The sequence below is a fragment of the Eublepharis macularius genome, chromosome 6 (genome assembly GCF_028583425.1).
Source record: "Eublepharis macularius isolate TG4126 chromosome 6, MPM_Emac_v1.0, whole genome shotgun sequence".
Taxonomy (NCBI): Eukaryota; Metazoa; Chordata; class Lepidosauria; order Squamata; family Eublepharidae; genus Eublepharis; species Eublepharis macularius.
Genome location: NC_072795.1, coordinates 76,513,226 through 76,532,414, shown reverse-complemented (window position 1 = coordinate 76,532,414; position 19,189 = coordinate 76,513,226). Strand labels below are relative to the sequence as shown.

The 19,189-nt window shown below is 41.5% G+C and overlaps 1 protein-coding gene across 5 annotated transcripts in view; it reads right to left on the bottom strand.

Annotated features, from left to right (window-relative positions):
* VTI1A (vesicle transport through interaction with t-SNAREs 1A) overlaps window positions 1-19,189 on the bottom strand; it is a 406,571-nt gene that overhangs the window by 140,935 nt on the left and 246,447 nt on the right. For 3 of the 5 annotated variants that reach the window (XM_054983351.1, XM_054983353.1, XM_054983355.1), the window contains 2 exons: window positions 3,991-4,061; window positions 3,021-3,082 (listed from right to left, as the gene is read on the bottom strand). In XM_054983351.1, the coding sequence (XP_054839326.1) occupies window positions 3,021-3,082; window positions 3,991-4,061 (133 nt within the window). Of the gene's footprint in view, window positions 1-3,009; window positions 3,083-3,990; window positions 4,062-19,189 lie in introns of all 5 variants that reach the window. The other 2 variants (XM_054983354.1, XM_054983356.1) reach the window with 1 other exon arrangement.

The window sequence follows — 19,189 nt, the reverse complement described above, 5'->3', positions numbered from 1 at the left end:
TTGACGCCTTCAAACAGTATCTTCAGGCATTTCTAGTTCTGTTTTTGAGTTGTTTTTCTGCTGCTCGACTGCGGAGATGTGCCCCTTTTTCAGGGGTCATGTTTTGAGCTTCCACGATCCGCTGAGAGCTTCAGTTTGTTGTGGCATCACTGAAGCACGATGATCATGCAGACACTGGAGCTCAGCATGTCTGGCATCTGCAGTACATTGCTGCTGCCTTGTTCTATCATATTTGGCTTTGTGGCATTTAGAGTCTGCTTGTACTTCTGCTGTCAACAGATGTACAGGTTGACTGTGAGAAAGAAGACATCAGCGAAATGTGGAGAACTGTAAGATGATCTACTCAGAAGTAAGGCCCACTGGGGTTTCTGCCTTCCCCCCCAATGACCCTCAGGTCAGGCGCAGGGCATGTACTGCCTAACCTGCAGTACATGCCATGTGTATGTTTTATGCAACCTATTGGTCCTCTGACACTATGGAGAGTTCTGAGTACCTTTCAATGCCTGTTCAGTGTGTTATCTCTGCTTTGAAGTTAAACATTTTCACTTCTGCAACCAATGGCCTTGAGGCAAGATGCAGCTAGTCTAAATTGTATCTTCCCTAAGAACAGGGATGATTTCATACCTAATTTGCTATTGTTGCTTATCGTAGTCTAAACTCTGATAGTTTTTGTCTTTGGTGTTTGCGCCAGATTTTCAATGGGCTAGTAACCTGGGGGCAGAACATTAACCTATAACTAACCATGCTTTCCCTCGTCACTTCTGCCAATTCCACTGTCTGAGCACCTTGAACCTGATAGATCTCTAATAAAAGTTACTTCAACCAAATCACCTGTGTGATTGATGTTGAGAACTTGGGGATTTACTTGCTAAGGACTGACAGATGGGGTTACCAGACTCCAGATGGTGGCTGGCGATCTCTTGGAATTAGAAAGGATCTCCAGATGACAGAGACCAGTTCCTTAAGAGAAAATGGCTCATTCAAAGGATGTACTCTATGAAATCATACCCTACTGAGTTTCCTCCCCTCCCAAACCCTGCCCTCCCCAGTGTCAACTTTCAAAATCTCCAGGAATCTCACAACCTAGAGCTGGCAACCCCACACAGGGAGTAGTGGTTAGGCCATCAAAAGACTCTGCACCCCTTCCCCACCAGGCTCCAGTCACCCACAGGGTATCCCAACCTCTCGCACCTGATGGATGCTTCTCTGAAGCTCCTGGGCCCTGTCTGGATCTTTCCCTGCCCACTCTCTGTGACAGAGAAGACAGCAATGGAGTTTGGAGAACTGTAAGATGATCTACGCAGATGTAAGGCCCCCTGGGGCTTCTGTCTTCCCCTCAGGGACCCTCAGGTTAGGCACAGGGATGGGGTTGCCAGCCCCCAGGTGGCAGCTAGTGATCTCCTGGAATTAGAACTGAGCTCCAGTTGACAGAGATCAGTTCCCCTGGAGAAAATGGCTCCTTCAAAGGGTGCACTCTATGGAATTACACCCTACTGAGTTTCCTCCCCTCCCAAACCCTGTCCTCTCCAATGGCAACTCTCAAAATCTCCAGAAATTTCACAACCTGGAACTGGCAACCCCACAAGGGGAGTAGTGGTTAGCTGTTGAAAGACTCTGCAGCCTGCCCCCACCAGGTTCCAGCCACCCACAGGATCTCCCAACCTAGGCAGTGAAGGGAAGGCAGGTGGGCAGTCCGTCCTTCAGGTGTGCAAACTGTGCCTGCGCCACATAAACATGTGAGTTGTCTCAAACATGCTTACGCTTTTATGTTTAAGGATTCTGTATTTCTATTAGTATTGTAACCTTCCCTGAGCCCATTCGCAGGGATGGTGGGCTAAAAACCAAACCTAAACCTTTTCCACACCCCACTCCTTGTTTGATCCAGCATCCAGTGTTTGATTTTTGGCTCAGTTTAGTGATGCTTTCTTTTTCAGGTTGTCCTATTTTTCCATCACTTCCATGAGTTTTCCAGAAGCACGCCTTATCCATTTTGTCTTGTATCCTGAACCTGTTTCTGCCTATATTTATACGCATACACACATATATACATTATTTTATTCATGACTTTCACAGTGGCAGCAAAAAGTAAACTGATGTCATTCTCAGCCCCAAAAATGATATACACCTTAGCTTATCTTTCAACAAAGGCTTTTTAAGCAACAATGCACTTCACTAATGTCACAAAAGAAATAAATCTTCTCTTCATGTAAGGATTTTCAGAAATGATACTTAAGAATTGGTAGATATAGTTTGCACATAGGAAAATCTGCAAAATGTACAAGACACTGGAAAGATAATCTGTGAGTTCCCCTAAATCTTTTTTGTAATTTATGGGAGAAATATACACAAAAGACTATAAGGATCATTCTTTCTTGCACATAGGAGTCAAAGCATTTTGGGATCTCCATATAGCATAACAAAGGCCTATTTCTTTCCACCAAATCCAGTGCATGTGCATTGGCACATGCAGACACTGCATCAGGATTATGGAAATTGGGGCGGGGGGGGGATTTCCAATATCTCAAACTTGCTTATCTCTTACTCCTAAATGAAGGAAAGTAAGCTGAAAACTCTCATACCTTGACTAAGTTGAGGAGGCAGGGACAGCTGGGAAAATAGGAGACATACACAGATCTCTGTAATCATCGAGTGAACATATGTGTTAACAAGAGAAGGGAAGGAACAGATCTCTCTTTGTCCTATAAGGATCCTTACACAGCCAGAAGCTCTGCTTATGTGTTAACCATTCTTTGGAAATAACTCAACCAATTGTTCTGCTAATTATTTTATATTTTGCCTCATAAGGAGGCCCAGGAAGTTAAAAGACTGGTTAAAACAATAAGTTTAATACAGTACATTATAGACCTAAACCTAGTTTTGAAGAGAGGACTGTAGAGCAGTATAGAGACAGTAGGTGCTGATTTTCAAATACTAGAAAATGATGACAAAAATTTATGACTGTTAGCTGCTTTATAATTTGTATGAAGAAAAAGAGAGATGAGTCCCTACCTGGCCCTTACCTTCGTAACATTCCTGTTAGGATCCTCGAACTTTTACCCAAGTTTGCATCTGTTTCTCTCAGCTATGGAGATAAAGTTTCTTCATCAAAAATAAATACTGCATATAAACTTTCAAAAAACAAACCAAAGAAAATCTCTCTTAACTGCATAAATACAATTTTTATTTTATTTATTTATTTGAGATGTTTTTCTTCTCAATGGGGACCACAATGTCAAACTAGGATCTGGGAAAACCAGGTTTAATTCCCACTCTGACATGTAAGGCTGCTGGGTGACTCAGCCTAAGCTACCTCACAGGGTTGTTGTGAGGATAGAATGGAGAAGAGGAGAATTATGTAAGCTGCTTTGGGTCCTCACTGAGGAAAAATGTGGCATAGAAATGAAGTAAATAAAAAATAAAAATCAGCTTACAACATTTTTTCTCCTCGATTTTATCCTTGTGATAACCATCATGTGAGGTAGGTTGAGAGAAAGTGACTGCTGCGCCCAGCAAAACTCCACAACAGAGTGGGGATTCAAATTTGAATCTCCCAGATCCAACACTCAAACTTTGAATTTCATATTTTATTTGACATTCTTTATCATCATCGCGGGGAGGGTGGAATACAAATATATGATATGATATAAATAAATAAATAAATGTTTGCTAGCAATGCTAGCAAAAGACTAAGATAGCATGTGCTAGCAAATAGGCATCTGCATTGAAGACGAGGCAGCAGGACCAATTCAAGGTGTTTTCAGTGCAATCCTAAACAGTTATGCCAGTCTAAGCTCATTTATTTCAATGTGCTTAGACTGGAGTAACTCTGCTTAGGAGTGCACTGTCAGTGCTCATAAAATGGAAACAAATACATAGATGTCTCTGCAGCTTTGTAAAAAGGGAAATATCAATAGCCCCCTCCCCCTTTCCATCTATGACAATATCCATAATGAACATTTTTTGGTGATATGTTTAAGATAGAAAACTTACTCGTTCTCGAGCACGCTGAATCTTCTCTCTGTCATGGCTGAGATTTTCCAACATCTCCTGACCAATCTGCTCTGCATGAACAAATGAAAACACACATAATGAAGAGAGAAACAGGACTGTAAATAGCAAGTTGAAATGTAACAAATGCATTAAAATTCTGCAGGTTAATATTCTTAACAATTATTCTATATGTAAAGACATAAAAATTATAACAGAAATTTAAGAATAATTTAAAATGTCATAAAAATGAAAAACTAATAATTGCATAAGAACCTGAAACTACAAAACTGAAGCATTGTAAATATACAAAGCAAACTTTTAAGTGCTGTGCATGGTGATTCAAGCATGTGGTGGCGGTGGTGAGGGCCATCAAGTCATAGCTGACTGCATACAACACTATATGGGTAGAAATCAATTCATGTAGAGGGGGAGCAAGCATGAGTGTACCTGCTCTATCCCCAACCTATGCAAAATTGCTGGCTCTTACGTAGAGGTGGGCACGATCCCAAAAAAATTACCGACCAAGCTGATTGGGGATAGGCGCTGGCAACGACCCCAAATCACCGATCCACACCAATCATCTCCCGTTTCCGATCCGTGGATCGGATCGGGGAGGCCAAAGCAGAGGGGCGCCCCGCTGTTCCCAGCTATGTGGGAAGGTGGGTGGTGGTGGTGACCGCCGGGCCCGGCGGGCATGGGGAGGGGACATTCACACACAAACACACACACTTGGAGCAGAGGGGGGGAAGTTTTTAACCCTGCGATGAGCTGCCTCCCCTCAGGGAGGAGACGTTCATATACACTTAGAGCAGAGGAGGGGGAAGTTTTTAACCCGGAGAGAGAGAGAGAGAGAGAGAGAGAGAGAGAGAGAGAGAGAGAGAGAGAGAGAGAGAGAGAGAGAGCAGGGGGGGGGTTAACCTGGCGACGAGCCGCCTCCCCTCAGGGAGGGGACGTACACACACACACACACACACACACACACACACACACACTTAGAGCAGGGGGGGGAGTTTTTAACCTGTCCCTGCCTCTCCAAATAGAAAGAGAGAGAGACACCCCGTCAACATGTTTCAGCCAGCTTTAAAAAAAAAACCAAACAAACTCAGAACAAGGCACACCGGATACAGAACTGTCAACACTACAAGCAAGATACCGGTGTAAAAGAATTACACAGTTCAATTAATTATGAATTTATAATATATTTATCCCTTCAAAGTGCAAGTTTCTTCTGCTGAAGAAACGAGTTCAGCTAAACATCCACGTTGTCTTCTGGACTTGGAGGCCACCTTGGGCCATTGTGCAATATATTTGAAGATACAGATTTCCATTGACCCATGAACTTTTCATGTCTGAAGACTTAGTTATATATGTTTGATACTAGCTGTATTATTGTATTATTGGTATTTATGTTTCATACAACACTTAGCACTTTTGCACTTTGAAGGGATAAATATATTATAAATTCATAATTAATTGAACTGTGTAATTCTTTTACACCAGTAGCTTGCTTGTAGTGTTGACAGCTTAAAAAAAAAAGCAGGGACAGAATCCTCCATTCCTCCCCACCCGATTTTAAAAGCAAGCAGTCAGTCTTCCAAAAGCATAATTTAAACACACACACAGAGCCATGAATGAGGTTTTCCCATACAGTGTTTAAAAAGCAGGTTAAAAACAGAGAGTGACAGACAGAAAAACAGCCATTCCTCCTACAAAGCCCCGTTTTTTTAAAAAGCAAAAAACGTTTGGAGTGCCCATGGCTACAGAACACCCCCTTCCCCCTCCCTCCCCTGGGTCTCTTCTCCCAACTGGCGAGTGCGTTGCTGCTCCGTGGTTGGAAGGAAGCCCTGCTAATCAAGGAAAGCTGGGCTTCCATTCGGGTTTCCAGGGCGACAGAAGGAGGGCAAACACAGCTCAGGCATTCCCCTGGCTCTGTTGCCCCGGGAATAGATTACTGGCGCCTGATTGTCTGCATCCCCGATCAGATTCCGATGGCCCGAATCAAGCCCCGATGAAGCCCCCCCCCCGAACGATGGATCGGTCGCCGTGGACGGCACCGATACGCCGGGTCCCGATCGCGTGAACGCCATTATCGTGGGTATTTTTCTATCATAATGCTGATCGTGCCCATCTCTACTCTTAAGCATGGAATATGCTTCCTCACTGTGATCAGGAATGCTGTCTGTTCAAACATTCCCAAACATGCATGTCTAGGCTCCATGCTCACAGGCAATCGCACAGGGAATGAGGCCAATCAACTTGCACTGATGCTCCCTATATAGATGTTGATTTTCATGTGCATAGTACCATGTGTAAAGAGTTATTGACAGTCTATATTAGAGATTTCTTATCTTTATTTTTTAGCAGTTGCAACACAAAAAAGTCTGAACTTTCTTTTAAACTCAAGAGTACTTAAACCACACTTGGAAGCTACTGAAAGAGAAATATCAATGTGTGTCTGGTTCTGGCACATGTTCATCCATGTACAGCAATCTTTTTTATGAAATGGAAAACATTTCACTATAAAGTTGTGCATAGTCTGAAAGTTACACAGAAAAACAGCTTATAGCAATCACCTTCAGAATGACAGAAATGTTTACATAATTAGATAGGATAACTATTTCTTCAGGTACATAAACACTGTAGCCAGTATCTCACCCTTGATGCTCTTTATTACTATTTGTGCATATAATGTATCCCAAAGGCAACTGAAAATACAATGTTAATGAGAAGATGGATTGTAGGTGGCAGTGGTAGAACAAAACTATTCAATTGCTCTTATGCTGATATGTAATTATTAGAGAAGGTGTCAAAACTATTACATGAACAAATGAACATTAATATTTGAAAACATCTGTTATCCTCTTGCACTGTATTCTAGGAACAAAATTGCAGCCCAGCGCTAAGGGGCATGGCAACTAGGAAACCACGAACACAGCTGTATGGAATGAACGAAGGCCACAACTTTACTGAATAACTGCTGAAAGGAGCATTGACGATGCACAGGGGTCAGATCCTGAGCATCAGCTGACCTGCCTGCCAGCCAATGAACCGCCATGCCCCCTCAGCCATGCTGATGTGGGAAAACCAAGGAGTGGCAGACAGTGGGTACCATGAGGGCAACACCCCTGTATGGATCCCCTACCATCTGAGAATGAGTATGCCCGGCAGCCCCACTAGGCATGCACCCCCAAACTCACTTCCAGGATTCCTTATGGGAATCCCCTTACAGGGAGACTGGGCATGCAGGCCCCATCTCCCCCCAAAAGAATCCGATCCCCATGACAAACTGCCCAACAAAGTTGTGATGATAAAAGGAAAGAAGAGCAAAACATCAACCAGCCCCCAAACAAATGGGGTAACCCACAAATGAGAACTTGAAATTAGGGAGCAGGGGTGGGTAGCAGCGCAATGCAGAATGAGGAGAGGGAGGAGCCGGTGGCCTTAAGAACTGTGCCAGCGGATCTGAGAGGAGCCCACATCCTCCAGGTCTGACACAAGGCCCCACCCTCAAGCCTGGCCAGTACAGCACTCTCCAATTGGCCAGGCCTGGGATTTGAAAATCCCGAGCATGAGGCAGGGGTGGGGTGAAGCCAATGAGCACATGGCGTTGGCTATGCCCCCGCACCCCTCCACCACCCCACTCAGCCCCCTGGTGAGTCTGGGAGGTCATCATTTAAAATCAAGACTATACTTCACTTTTTCCCCTAATGAGGACCCAAACTGATTTATCATATTGTTCTTCACTCTTCCACTCTGTCCTAATAACTACCACCACCATGGCAAAGCAGGAACTCAACCCCCCTTGTCTCAGGTCTTAGTCTAGCACTATAACCACTATGTCACACTCTTGGAAAAGGTTAGGAATATTTCAGTGAATTAAGTTTTGCTCTATTCTGCTTGGGTTTTCCTTGGTTTGATTAGTTGCCCCAAGCTTTCAATCAAAATCTTTAAACATACACACAGAACACAAAGGTAATAATGTAACTCGGATATAAAACCAATCAGTCTTCAAAATGATAAAACACAAAGCAAACAAAGCAAAAGAAAAGAAAAAGTTTTGAGTTCAACCCTGTATGAGCCTACATGCTTATTGAGATTTGCCCAGCAGTATTCGCCCTGAATGAGTCAGGTCTGCAATACTGCCAGAAGATCACGGCAAGATCTTTTTCACAGAAGCCAACCCCTCCCCCCCAATTCTTTAGGATGGCCTGCATGAAAAATTGCAAATACGGTAACTGAGTCTTGGGTTGCAGTTTCATTTGCTTTGATATATTTTATTTTAATTATGCATGCATTTTCAAAGATGGGTTGCTGGGAATATTTTAATTATTGTATACCACCCTAAATTTATACACAAAGTACTATAAAATACATAAATATATGTATAACCCACTTAGTAGACAAAGCCCCAATTGCTTTACAGTCCCTTTTGTTGAGATAGTTTCTCAACTGGCATCTTCTAACAGCGAAGCTTATTGTCCAGCCATCAAGACAACAGCAGTATCAATTGTAATGGAGGGTAGAATGCCGCTGACTTTGACAAATAGTGTTTTTTCCTCTCATTGCTGATGACTGAAGATATCAATAAATAAGGGAAAGAGACCGTGTCAGCTGGAATATCACAAAATGATTGTTGATATAATGCTTATGGCTGATACTTTTAGCCATAAATTTCAGCTGTGCAGAGGACTTCAAGAATTGAAACCACTATATTAACTCTAGGCACATAATATGAATAACTCTATAGCCAAATAATGTTACACCTTTTACTTGGTCCTGGACTCTACAATAGAAGATGAAATGCCACTAAAAAGCCTACTTTTAGAGTATAAACAGATAAAATAATTGCAGAGCTGTCACTGAGATGAATGGTTCTCCTGCAAACCAAATAAACTGGGTTAAAATTAGCAATATAAACCAGCATAAAAATTCAGAATTAGATTTAATGTTTTTTTAAACCAAAATTTTCAAATATTCGGAAGTCTATTAAAGTCAACAGGAAATAAGCATCTCCAACTAAAAACAAAGTAACTCATTTTTGAACTATTCTGTTGTCTGTGACTATTTTGGGATCGCCTAAGTGCTGTCAGACATCAACCAATGGCTCTCAGCCCAATTCTTATTTCTTAGAAAAAAACATGGCACAACAATCAGGGGACACTCAAATCTGTGCTTCTCCCCTCCATTCCTAGTGTCAGGCTGACTGAGGAATAAGTTGCACTTTCATTTTCCAGGCAGTCCAGCCTGCTTCTGTAAGAGTCACCAAGATTTAGAATATTCAGAATTATTTCAAATCCCAATTATTATAGACTTCTGGTCAGAAATATTCAAATATTTTGAATATGGCATTATTCAGTGAATTTTCAATATGAATTGTATATCCAACATTATGCACACACTGTCTTGGGTCCAAAGAAGCACATATAATCTCCATGCATGTAATAGTGATTTGTAGCTTCTCTTCCTGTGCAAACCCGCACTCCCAGTCATTCCTGATAGCCAAGGACTTCCTGATAGTGTGCAATCCTGTCACGGGCTGAAGCTGGGATGGTAGAGTTGCCAACTCTGACTCCTGGAGATTTGGGGCTGGTACCTGGGGAAGGACTTCTATTTCTCCTAGATTTTATGGTATACCTTAGAGTCCACCCTCTGGTCCTACCATTTTCTGCAGGGGAACTGATTTCTGTCATCTGGAGATAAATTGTAATTCCAGGAAAACTCTATCCTCACCTGGAGGTTGGCACCTTATGGTACAGGGAATAAATTGCTAGAAATCAGTGAACTCCCTTGCAAAGCTGGACATGTCTTTTGTTCACAGAAGGGACACTTTAGACTTAGGATTGTCTGGTGTCTGGTTTTCACCTTGGATGATCTGGAAGAAATGTCTTGAAAGTACTGGACACCAGGCTGGAGGGGAGGGTGGAGACTAGAAAGAAGGGAAAGGAGATAAAGGGGAGAGAGCAGAGGTGGTTGAGAGAGAGCCTAGAAAGAGCTGTGGCAGTGGAGGGAGTGTCTATATGCCTTCATTTTGGCACAGTGGAAAGGAGAGAGACGCCATTCCCCATTGCTCCTTCCACTCTGGTATGAAGGGAAGGCCAGGCTAGAGCCCTCACCAGGCAGGGGCAGCCCTGAGTGCAGTATGGCAGATGAAGCAAGCCTGAGGAAGGAGGGAGGGTGTCCTGAGAGCGAAGAGTAGGCTGCCAGCTGAGGAAGGGGACCTCTTTCTAAAAACATATGGTGGGCACCAAAAAAGGTGTTTGGGGGCACCACATTGCCCATGGATGCTGTCTACTGGTAGACAGCTGTGTACTACCACCAGCAAGACAGGTTAGTCTCACCTGAGGTCCAGGAAGAACTATAGGCCATTGTTGCATCAACTGTTGGAATTAGTGTACCAGGCCTAGTTGCTGCTTCTGTAAATCTTATCTCTGTTCTTGTGGAACAGCCAGAGATGAACTCACTGCACCTTCAGAGACAGGACATGCAAGCAATGCAGCATTGCAGACATATGATATTACCAGGATGCTGCTGCTACAGTCAAGGAGGGAATTACAATAAAAGAACAGCAGCAGGCAGTAATACCCTGTGCTACTATTCCACAGGATGGGGCTCAGAGCAACTGCCTTGAGGATATTACACATCTACTAGTAAAGTTTAAAAAAGAGTCTTTTAAAATTCTCACTATCCTATTGAAAGAAAGTTTGCTGCCCAAATTTATGCATGTTTTCTTGAAAACAGTTCCACTGTGTTCAACAGAACTTAGTCCCAACTCCCAAGTAAGTACACGCAGAATTGCCTTAAGTTTACTAATTTTAAGAGCCTGAAAGTCTTGCAGAAGGACTCTGAGAAATTACTGATCCTATCTGTAAGAGATAAGAATGACAGAAGTAATACTTAGAGGAAAGACTAACTATAAAAGCACTGCTGAAGTGAGAATTTAGATGCATACAATTTGGGAAATACACAGCTGAAACAAAAGAGTTCAGTTTGAGTAAGTTAATGGAATGTACTGACACATCTTAATACAGTGTGTGGCACAAGAGAAGGTGCTGTAATTTATAGCTTTGTAGTTGGAATATTTAGATGTATAAGTCAATGTTAACAGATTTTGGTTATTCATAAGGTTTGGATCCTATGAAGGATTTTCATAGGCAGGAGAGAGAATTTTCACTGATCCCACCTTTTGGATGGAGCGCTTTCTCCCACCAAGCTATTTTTGGGGGTCCCCTATGAACAGTATTTTGGGTGAGATTTTGGGCTGCAGTAGCAGGAAAAGGCAAGAAATTTGCACTCCAATGGCAGAAATCCCCCATGAGATCCAATCCAAAGCTGTTATATAGCAGCAATGGGATACATAGCTAAAATGGCAATAATTTCATGCCATTTCAAAGAAAACTAGCATTTTGACATCATAGCTGGATTCCATCACATGTTTTATTATTTAGCAGACACAGTAAAGACAAGAAAAATATCAGATGAGCAATGGAACTGATACAAAATAAAACAAGAACATTGTAAGTTTCCAAAATATGCCATACAGTCTGCTAAGCAGATCATTGCGTTCATTATACAGAAAATTATAGCTGCTCTTAAGAGCATACCATGCTAAATAAATTAGGTGTTCATTGTAAAAACTTCCGTTAAGAAAAGTTAAAATATTCAGATAAAAAACATTTATTTTAAAAAAAATAAGTATGACACTATATGTTTTCCATGAGTAAGAAGAAGAAAAATAATGCTGGGAATGAAGGGGAAAAGTTGAGAATGCATGCTGCTTGTTTTATACTAAAGATTGTTGAACCACAAGAAAAAACTATTTGAGAAATCATAGTAAACCTTACAAAAGAAGAGCAGCGGTGAATAAGCAGACTTTTTCTTCTATTCTGCTGATTCTACCTCCTAGAAAAGGAAAAATAAATGGGGGTGGGATCAAGACAAATAACCTGCAACATGTTCAAAACTTCTGTCCTAGTTGCTTATTATTCCTCCCTACTTCCTGCCTTATAGAATCTTTAAATCTTACCTCAAACTGCTGACATAAAACCCACACAATTCTCCCCTGCCCCCGTCTACACCCATCACCTATCTATACCGTTTCCCTTGCTTATATCCTTATGGCAACATTCACAGGAGGTGGTGTACTTTGATTTATTGAGAGTTTATCTGTTAAGTTCACTCACTCGCTGATACAGGTGAACAGCACCTGTATTAGCAAGCACCCTCGCTGAACAGCAAAATCTTGCCTGCCATTCACCCTTCAAATTTGCTTTTCTTGTTTTTAGAACAAAAAAAGTTTGATTTACCATTCCCCCCTCTCCCACTCAAGAAACTCTTATGCTCATGGAATTCCAGTAAATAAGCCTCCCATCTACACCATTTGCAATATCTAATTTCACTCACAATGGAATCTTTTTTCCTTCTTTCAAGTGGTATTATAGACATAGCTAGTACTGCTCTTTTCACATCAGAAAGTGATGTCCTGTGTTTATTAGCAAGACAAGAGGACCAAAAGAGTATATAAACTGTCCCATGAAGGTAATGCCAAACATTCATTGCTTTCAAATCAAGATGCAAAGATTAGTCAGTTGCTTCAGAGAAGCAAAGGCTACAAGAACACAGAAGTTTCAATGAGCAAAACAACATTATTTTTAAAAATGTACTTTCCCCAAAACAGTAATAAAATCAACATTTTTAAAAAATGAACTTATATTGTGACTTTTGCAGCATCCACTTTCTAGGTAGTGACTTACTATTATAAATCAATTGGTAATTAATAAAGTACAGAAACAAGATTTACGATCTTCCAACTGGTTGGGAATGGAAAATGTGAAATATTGAAAATTTCTGCACATGGGATGAGAATGAAACTCACAAACCTTACAAAAGGCAGGTGATACCTACTCCAATGTATATATTTTTTTCATTCTCAGACAAAGCAGCCAGCTGTGTTTTCTCCATAGGTGGCTGCCATTTCTCTCTCCTTTACTAAGGAACAACTGAAAAAGGGAATTAGGACAAGCTGTTTGCAGAACACAGCAATCAGAATGGCTGAAGTTTCTTAGTCAGCAACTATATGTGGTTGGCCACCATGGAGGAGGCATAGAATAAGAAAGGAGGAATGTTTTTACTCAGACACTAGGTAACAAGGAGATGAATATTTATTATATTTTATATTTAAAAATATGTATATGCCTCCCTTTCTTCTAGGCAGCCAGACCCAAATCAAGTAAAGAGAGGCATTACGTTGGAGGTGAAATACCTCACCAAGCTCCCAGTCAATTTGTTAGTTGTTGTGAAGTACATAGAACGAGGAAGGTGCGGCTGCTGCAATCCTCAAGCTGCAGTCTCAGATGTGATCTTTACTGTTAGACATATGCATCCTTCACACTGGCATAGAGAATCGCTGTACTAGTTGCTACCAGTGCAATGTTCAACTGATGCCTGTATGGAAGCTATTCTCAATGCTGCCTATAGTATCCACATTGTGGCTGCTGCACAGAGGAGGAAGTGAATATCTTGAAACAATTAATGGAAGCCATAATGAAAGAATGGGGACCAAAAACCTGAAGCTTGCTCCACATAAGACTATGGTATTGTTAGTTGGTGTTGGTGAAAACCATGGAACTGGGCTACAACTTAATTGGGAGGGAGTTGCACTACTCCTGAAGGAACAGGTTTGTGGCTTGGAAGTGCAGTTAGCTCTGAAACTATAGTATGAATGACTACGGTTAAAGATCAGCACAAAAATAGCTACAGTATAAGAAATGTTTTCATAAAAATCTATAGAGAGTCAGTTTGGTGTAGTAGTTAAGAGCGTGGGACTCTAATCTGGAGAGCTGGGTTTGATTCCCCACTCCTCCACTTGAAGCCAGCTGGGTGACCTTGGGTCAATCATAGCTTCTAGAAGCTCTCTCAGCCCCACCCACCTCACAGGGTGTTTTGTTGTGGGGATAATAACATACTTTGTAGACCGCTCTGAGTGAGCATTAAGTTGTCCTGAAGGGCGGTATATAAATCGAATGTTATTGTTGTTGTTGGTGTACATCCACATTTTATTTGTAGTACATGACATATTAATTAGCTTAGACTCATTTGTCAAGTATGGCTTTCTTTAAGAAGCATAATCTGAACCCAGTGATCTATGCTCTCATCATTTCCAGATTTGATTACTGTACTGTGATCTCTGTGGGGCTACCTTTGAAGATGGTTTGGAAGCTTCTACTAGTCCAGACTGCAACAGCGAGACTGTTTTCTCTACCCAAAAGAAAAAAAGATAATCATAGTGATTGTGTCTTACTCAGATCACTTCTTCAGTTCCAAATTATTCTAAAATGTTTAATCCATGAATTCTTGAAAGTAATAAAACAACTTCATCTGAGGATAGAGAAAGCACAGAAGTCAGGTGGACACTGCAGTAACCTTAGAAGCAAGTGTGTGTTTTTACACAGAACCCAGAATACAGTCTTTGTTTATGTTGTAATTTTACAGTATTAAATATGCATTTTAACTGTCATATATCTTCTTCGGTTGACAATAGAAATTACCAACAATCTTCCCTTCTCTCATCTTCTATATGCTCTAAGACATTTCTTACTCCTCTCCAAGCTAGTCTGTAGTCTACCAAGAGCACCTCAAGAAACTGCAGGATTTCACAAAATTCCTGGGTCTCCAAATCTTAGTACTCCATCTGCTTCTAGGTATGAACAGGTTCTCCAACTCAGAATTTGTGTCATTAACTGCTTGTGTGGGTCATCCAAACATTTCTTTGAACCTCTTACATGACAGGGTAGCACTGACCCATAAAGTTGACACATCCCAAGGGACTTTTGGAAACTAAACCCAGGTGTCCCATTAGAAAGTAAAAACTGTGAGGAAAATATACAAGTATTTTGTGTGCATTTGATCCTATATTCTTCCAAGGAGGTTAATAAAGCATTTTCTCAAGCTACACTCACGTAACATATACAAAATGAGAAAGGAGATCACATTTCCTGATGAACTGACATAGATTTTTGTTATTGAAGTTGTTGAACTTAAGGGCAATAAAAAGAAAAAAGATAGACATTAGTAACTGATGCAACAAAGTAGCAATACTGATATTTAGCCAATGCAAAAATAGCTGCACTGAAAATGATACTTTAAGAAAATATGTCAGAGTTTTGTAAAGACCATATATAAACAGGTTAAATGCTCAGAAACCTAGGAGCTGGCTTCAATGCCACTCATTCTTTGAATATGAATTAGCACTGGGTAATCACAGCATATTTATGAGGCCGTTTGCCTGGTCCTCCTCTCCTGTGAATGCTGTATTATTCATTGCATGTGCCCTGACCTCAACGCGCTCCTGTTCTGACAAATCATACTTGATTAAGACAAATCTTTATTAGTTAGCTAGTCAACTTCCCCATTTATCATTTGCAAATCCCATTCTCCTTTTCGGATGCAGTAGAAGTGACTGAAACTATTTTTCTCTTGTACAAAAACAAAATGCTTGTTACAGCCAATAAGTGCAAACAGAAGCCTAGGAATTGGTAATAGATGATAAAACATCAGTTTAATGGGTATAAATTACAAACACTGCAAAGCAAACAGAACAGCATGTTTCTGTTGGCCTGAGAAAAATGATAATTAGCCAATCCTTTTACTAGCTTCGATTTCCTCCCACTATAATAAACTCTCACTTGAAAACAAAATGCCACATATAAAAAATGTATTGCAAAGTTGGAGACAGAGTTCTAAGGTGAGAGAGAGAGAGAGAGAGAGAACAAGATGCAGAAGACTGCTGAGTAAAGAAATTGTTCAAGGTTCTTAACAAAAAAAGTAGAAACATAAAAGAGTAAAAATGAATTCAAAATTATGAGCCTTCACAGCTATAAGATAATGTATTACTTTCTCCTAAAAATATCATTTTCCCTTAAAAACAATTCAACAAATCATGCTTATTTCAGAAGCATTACACTCGGTAAAATAAAGGTATGATGGCAACCAAAGTTTCATATTTACACTAGATCCTGGCTCCCCCCTTTTTTTTCTTAGAAAACTATTGTGCTTACTACTACCACTATTTTCCCTGTATTTGACTCTTAAACTGGTAAGTACTTGTAATTTAACCACTTCAACAGCAATATCAGCCAGCAACAGAGCAATGTTGTAAAGAATCAAATAGTCTCATTGCCTATAACATTTCAAAATGAACAAACCTTGCTTGTGCCACAATGATTTCATTAAACAGCTTCTTTATGGGCAGGCTGATGGCAGCAAAGAACATTAATTCCTTTCAAGTTATTGCATACTATATGTAAACAACATAATAGCTTTCTCAAGGCCAAGCAAGAGATGATATCCCTCCCCCCGCACAGATATGTAGTTGATATACAAGAACTTTGGTGGAAACCTAATTGAGGCAGCAAGCCAAGATAAGGATCTCATATCAAGAGCAACTATACTTATAGCTACTAGTAACAGGCTGCCAAATTACAGCAGCAGCAAGAAGGAAACCAGGCTGCCTCCAAGAGCCATCCTGTTGGCAGAGAATTACAGTATATACATTTGAAAATAAACAAACATATACATGGCTGCCTAAAGACACTTGAACTTTTGTTCTTTGCTGTTTTATTAAAGTGAATATGGGCAAGCTAATTTGGTGGTTTTTGTCAGTTTAGCAAATACAGATGATATGCTCTTACCTCAATCAAATTTATTTTAATAGGCATCTTAATTTTGCAAAAAGCTTCAAAAATTGTTAGCAGTCTTGTTTAACATTTGGTTGCTAATCAGCTGACAAAAGAAGTCTCAAGATGCTTTTCACAATCTGCACTTCTAATTACATATAAAGAAGTACAAAATTTTGATGCTTTTATCATCATTCCAAGCCTTAATGGTAGACTCAGCCAAGTCTGCAAAGGAATCACTTAGTTATGCCAACAATGGCACTACTAACACACACCAAATGTCAGTATGATGACACTTTATTCCGGGTATCTATGAAAGAATTTACATCTTTGTATAATGAATGTTAAATCTGCACTCTGGGAACTGAAAAGCTAAACTAAGGCCTTTTTCGCACTTATGGATTAAAATGCTATTTCTGGGCAGTTGCTGCGATTGCAATGGCTTCAGCTTTACATCTGTTCTTCTTAAACTGTCCATGGCAGTTTCAATTTGCTGTCTTGTGATTCCTTTCAGACCCACTTAGGATCCTCCGTTCAGTTTTGGGCTTTTGGGGCTTTGCAGTGCACGTCACCTTTTTAAAAAAACTCTGAGCATGTGTAGTAATGGAGGGCTTAGAAGGCCTGCTGGGCCATAGTCCATACACCCCTACACACAACAACATGCCAGCCTCTCGCCTTGCCCACGGGGGGCCACAGGGCAGATGCACGCTCGCCCCAGCTGGGCCATGGCTCCCCTCCGCAGTGTCAACCCCCACACCCTGCCCAGCTGGGGGGCAGCAGGCGGGCATACTTCCCCACCCAGCTCAGGAGGGCTGTGGGGGAAGGCACACCATGCCTAATCAGCCCCCTGCTCCACTTGGTGGGGATATCAGACAAGAAAAAAATTCCCGTGTACTATAATGCCTCCACAATCAACAATAAAGCGCGTAATATTATTTCCAGAATTATTTATTCACCAATATATAAGGGGTATATTAAACAACTTGTATTTCAAATTATCTCTCTTAGCACATTCAAGAACTGTACCACATATTGCACTCCCCCTCAACCTCAATCATATAGGCATTTCAGACGTCCTGTAATTATTCTATTAAAGTGTCGCGTGCTCCAAGTGCTATAATTGTTACAATTAAAGTGCATTTACTGGTCAGGCATCCTATGACACTACTTTTCCTATACAGGGTTTAAATTGCCTTGTTCACAATTATAATATACAGTCACAATATAGGTGCAGTCCAAGAATGATTCCAGACACTGTGGGTGTCACAGCTCATGGGTAGACCTATGTCCTTCCAATATACGTTGTAAACTCTGTGACTGAGTTCTCTAACGGACGGTCCAGATCCTTGTAAGGTCCGTTTCCAAAGTTCTTTTTCAAAGAGCACAGTAGTCAGAGATTCTTGCAATTAACCTTCCATATCCCCTTCTAGTATTCCAATTACTTCCATCTCACAGTGTCTGGAATCATTCTTGGACTGCACCTATATTGTGACTGTATATTATAATTGTGAACAAGGCAATTTAAACCCTGTATAGGAAAAGTAGTGTCATAGGATGCCTGACCAGTAAATGCACTTTAATTGTAACAATTATAGCACTTGGAGCACGCGACACTTTAATAGAATAATTACAGGACGTCTGAAATGCCTATATGATTGAGGTTGAGGGGGAATGCAATATGTGGTACAGTTCTTGAATGTGCTAAGAGAGATAATTTGAAATACAAGTTGTTTAATATACCCCTTATATATTGGTGAATAAATAATTCTGGAAATAATATTACGCGCTTTATTGTTGATTGTGGAGGCATTATAGTACACGGGAATTTTTTTCTTGTCTGATAGCAGTATTACCGTGTTGCTCTATATTTTGGGCCACTTGGTGGGGAGGCATGGAGCAGATGTTCACCCAGCCCTGGCTCAGCTGAGATGTGGGCAAGTCGTGGATCAGCTGGCCCAGGCACTCGCCTGCTTCACAACTGCGGTGCTGGGCCGACCCCCACTCAGCTCGCCCAGGAGGGCTGCAGAGCAGGAGCGTCCTCGACCCATCTGAGACGTGGCTTACAGCGTGGTATTGGGCCAACCTCTGCTCCACTTGCTGGGAGGGCTATGGAGCAGGTGAGCGCCCAGCTCCGGCTCAGCTGAGATACAGGCTGAGCTGTGGCTCAGCTGGCCTGGCACACGCTTGCTTTGCAGCTGTGACATCAGGCCAATCCCCACTCCACTCAAGCAAGAGGGCTGCAGAGCAGGTGAGTGCCCAGCCCTGTTTCAGCTAAGATGTGGGCCGAGCTGCGGTTCAGCTGGTCTGGGCGCTTGCCTGCTTCACAGTCGCGGCATCAGGACAGCCCCTGCTCTGCCAGCCCGGGAGGGCAGCAGAAGGGCACCCACTCAGCCAGTCAAGCCCCCCATGATGCGCAGGGAGGTGAAGCAGTGTCTAATGGGGGCCCAAACACCTATCCCCCCACCCCCAGGCAAGAGTAAGGTTGGAAGATCTTACCTAGAAACTCAACAAAGCGTCCTGATGCACTT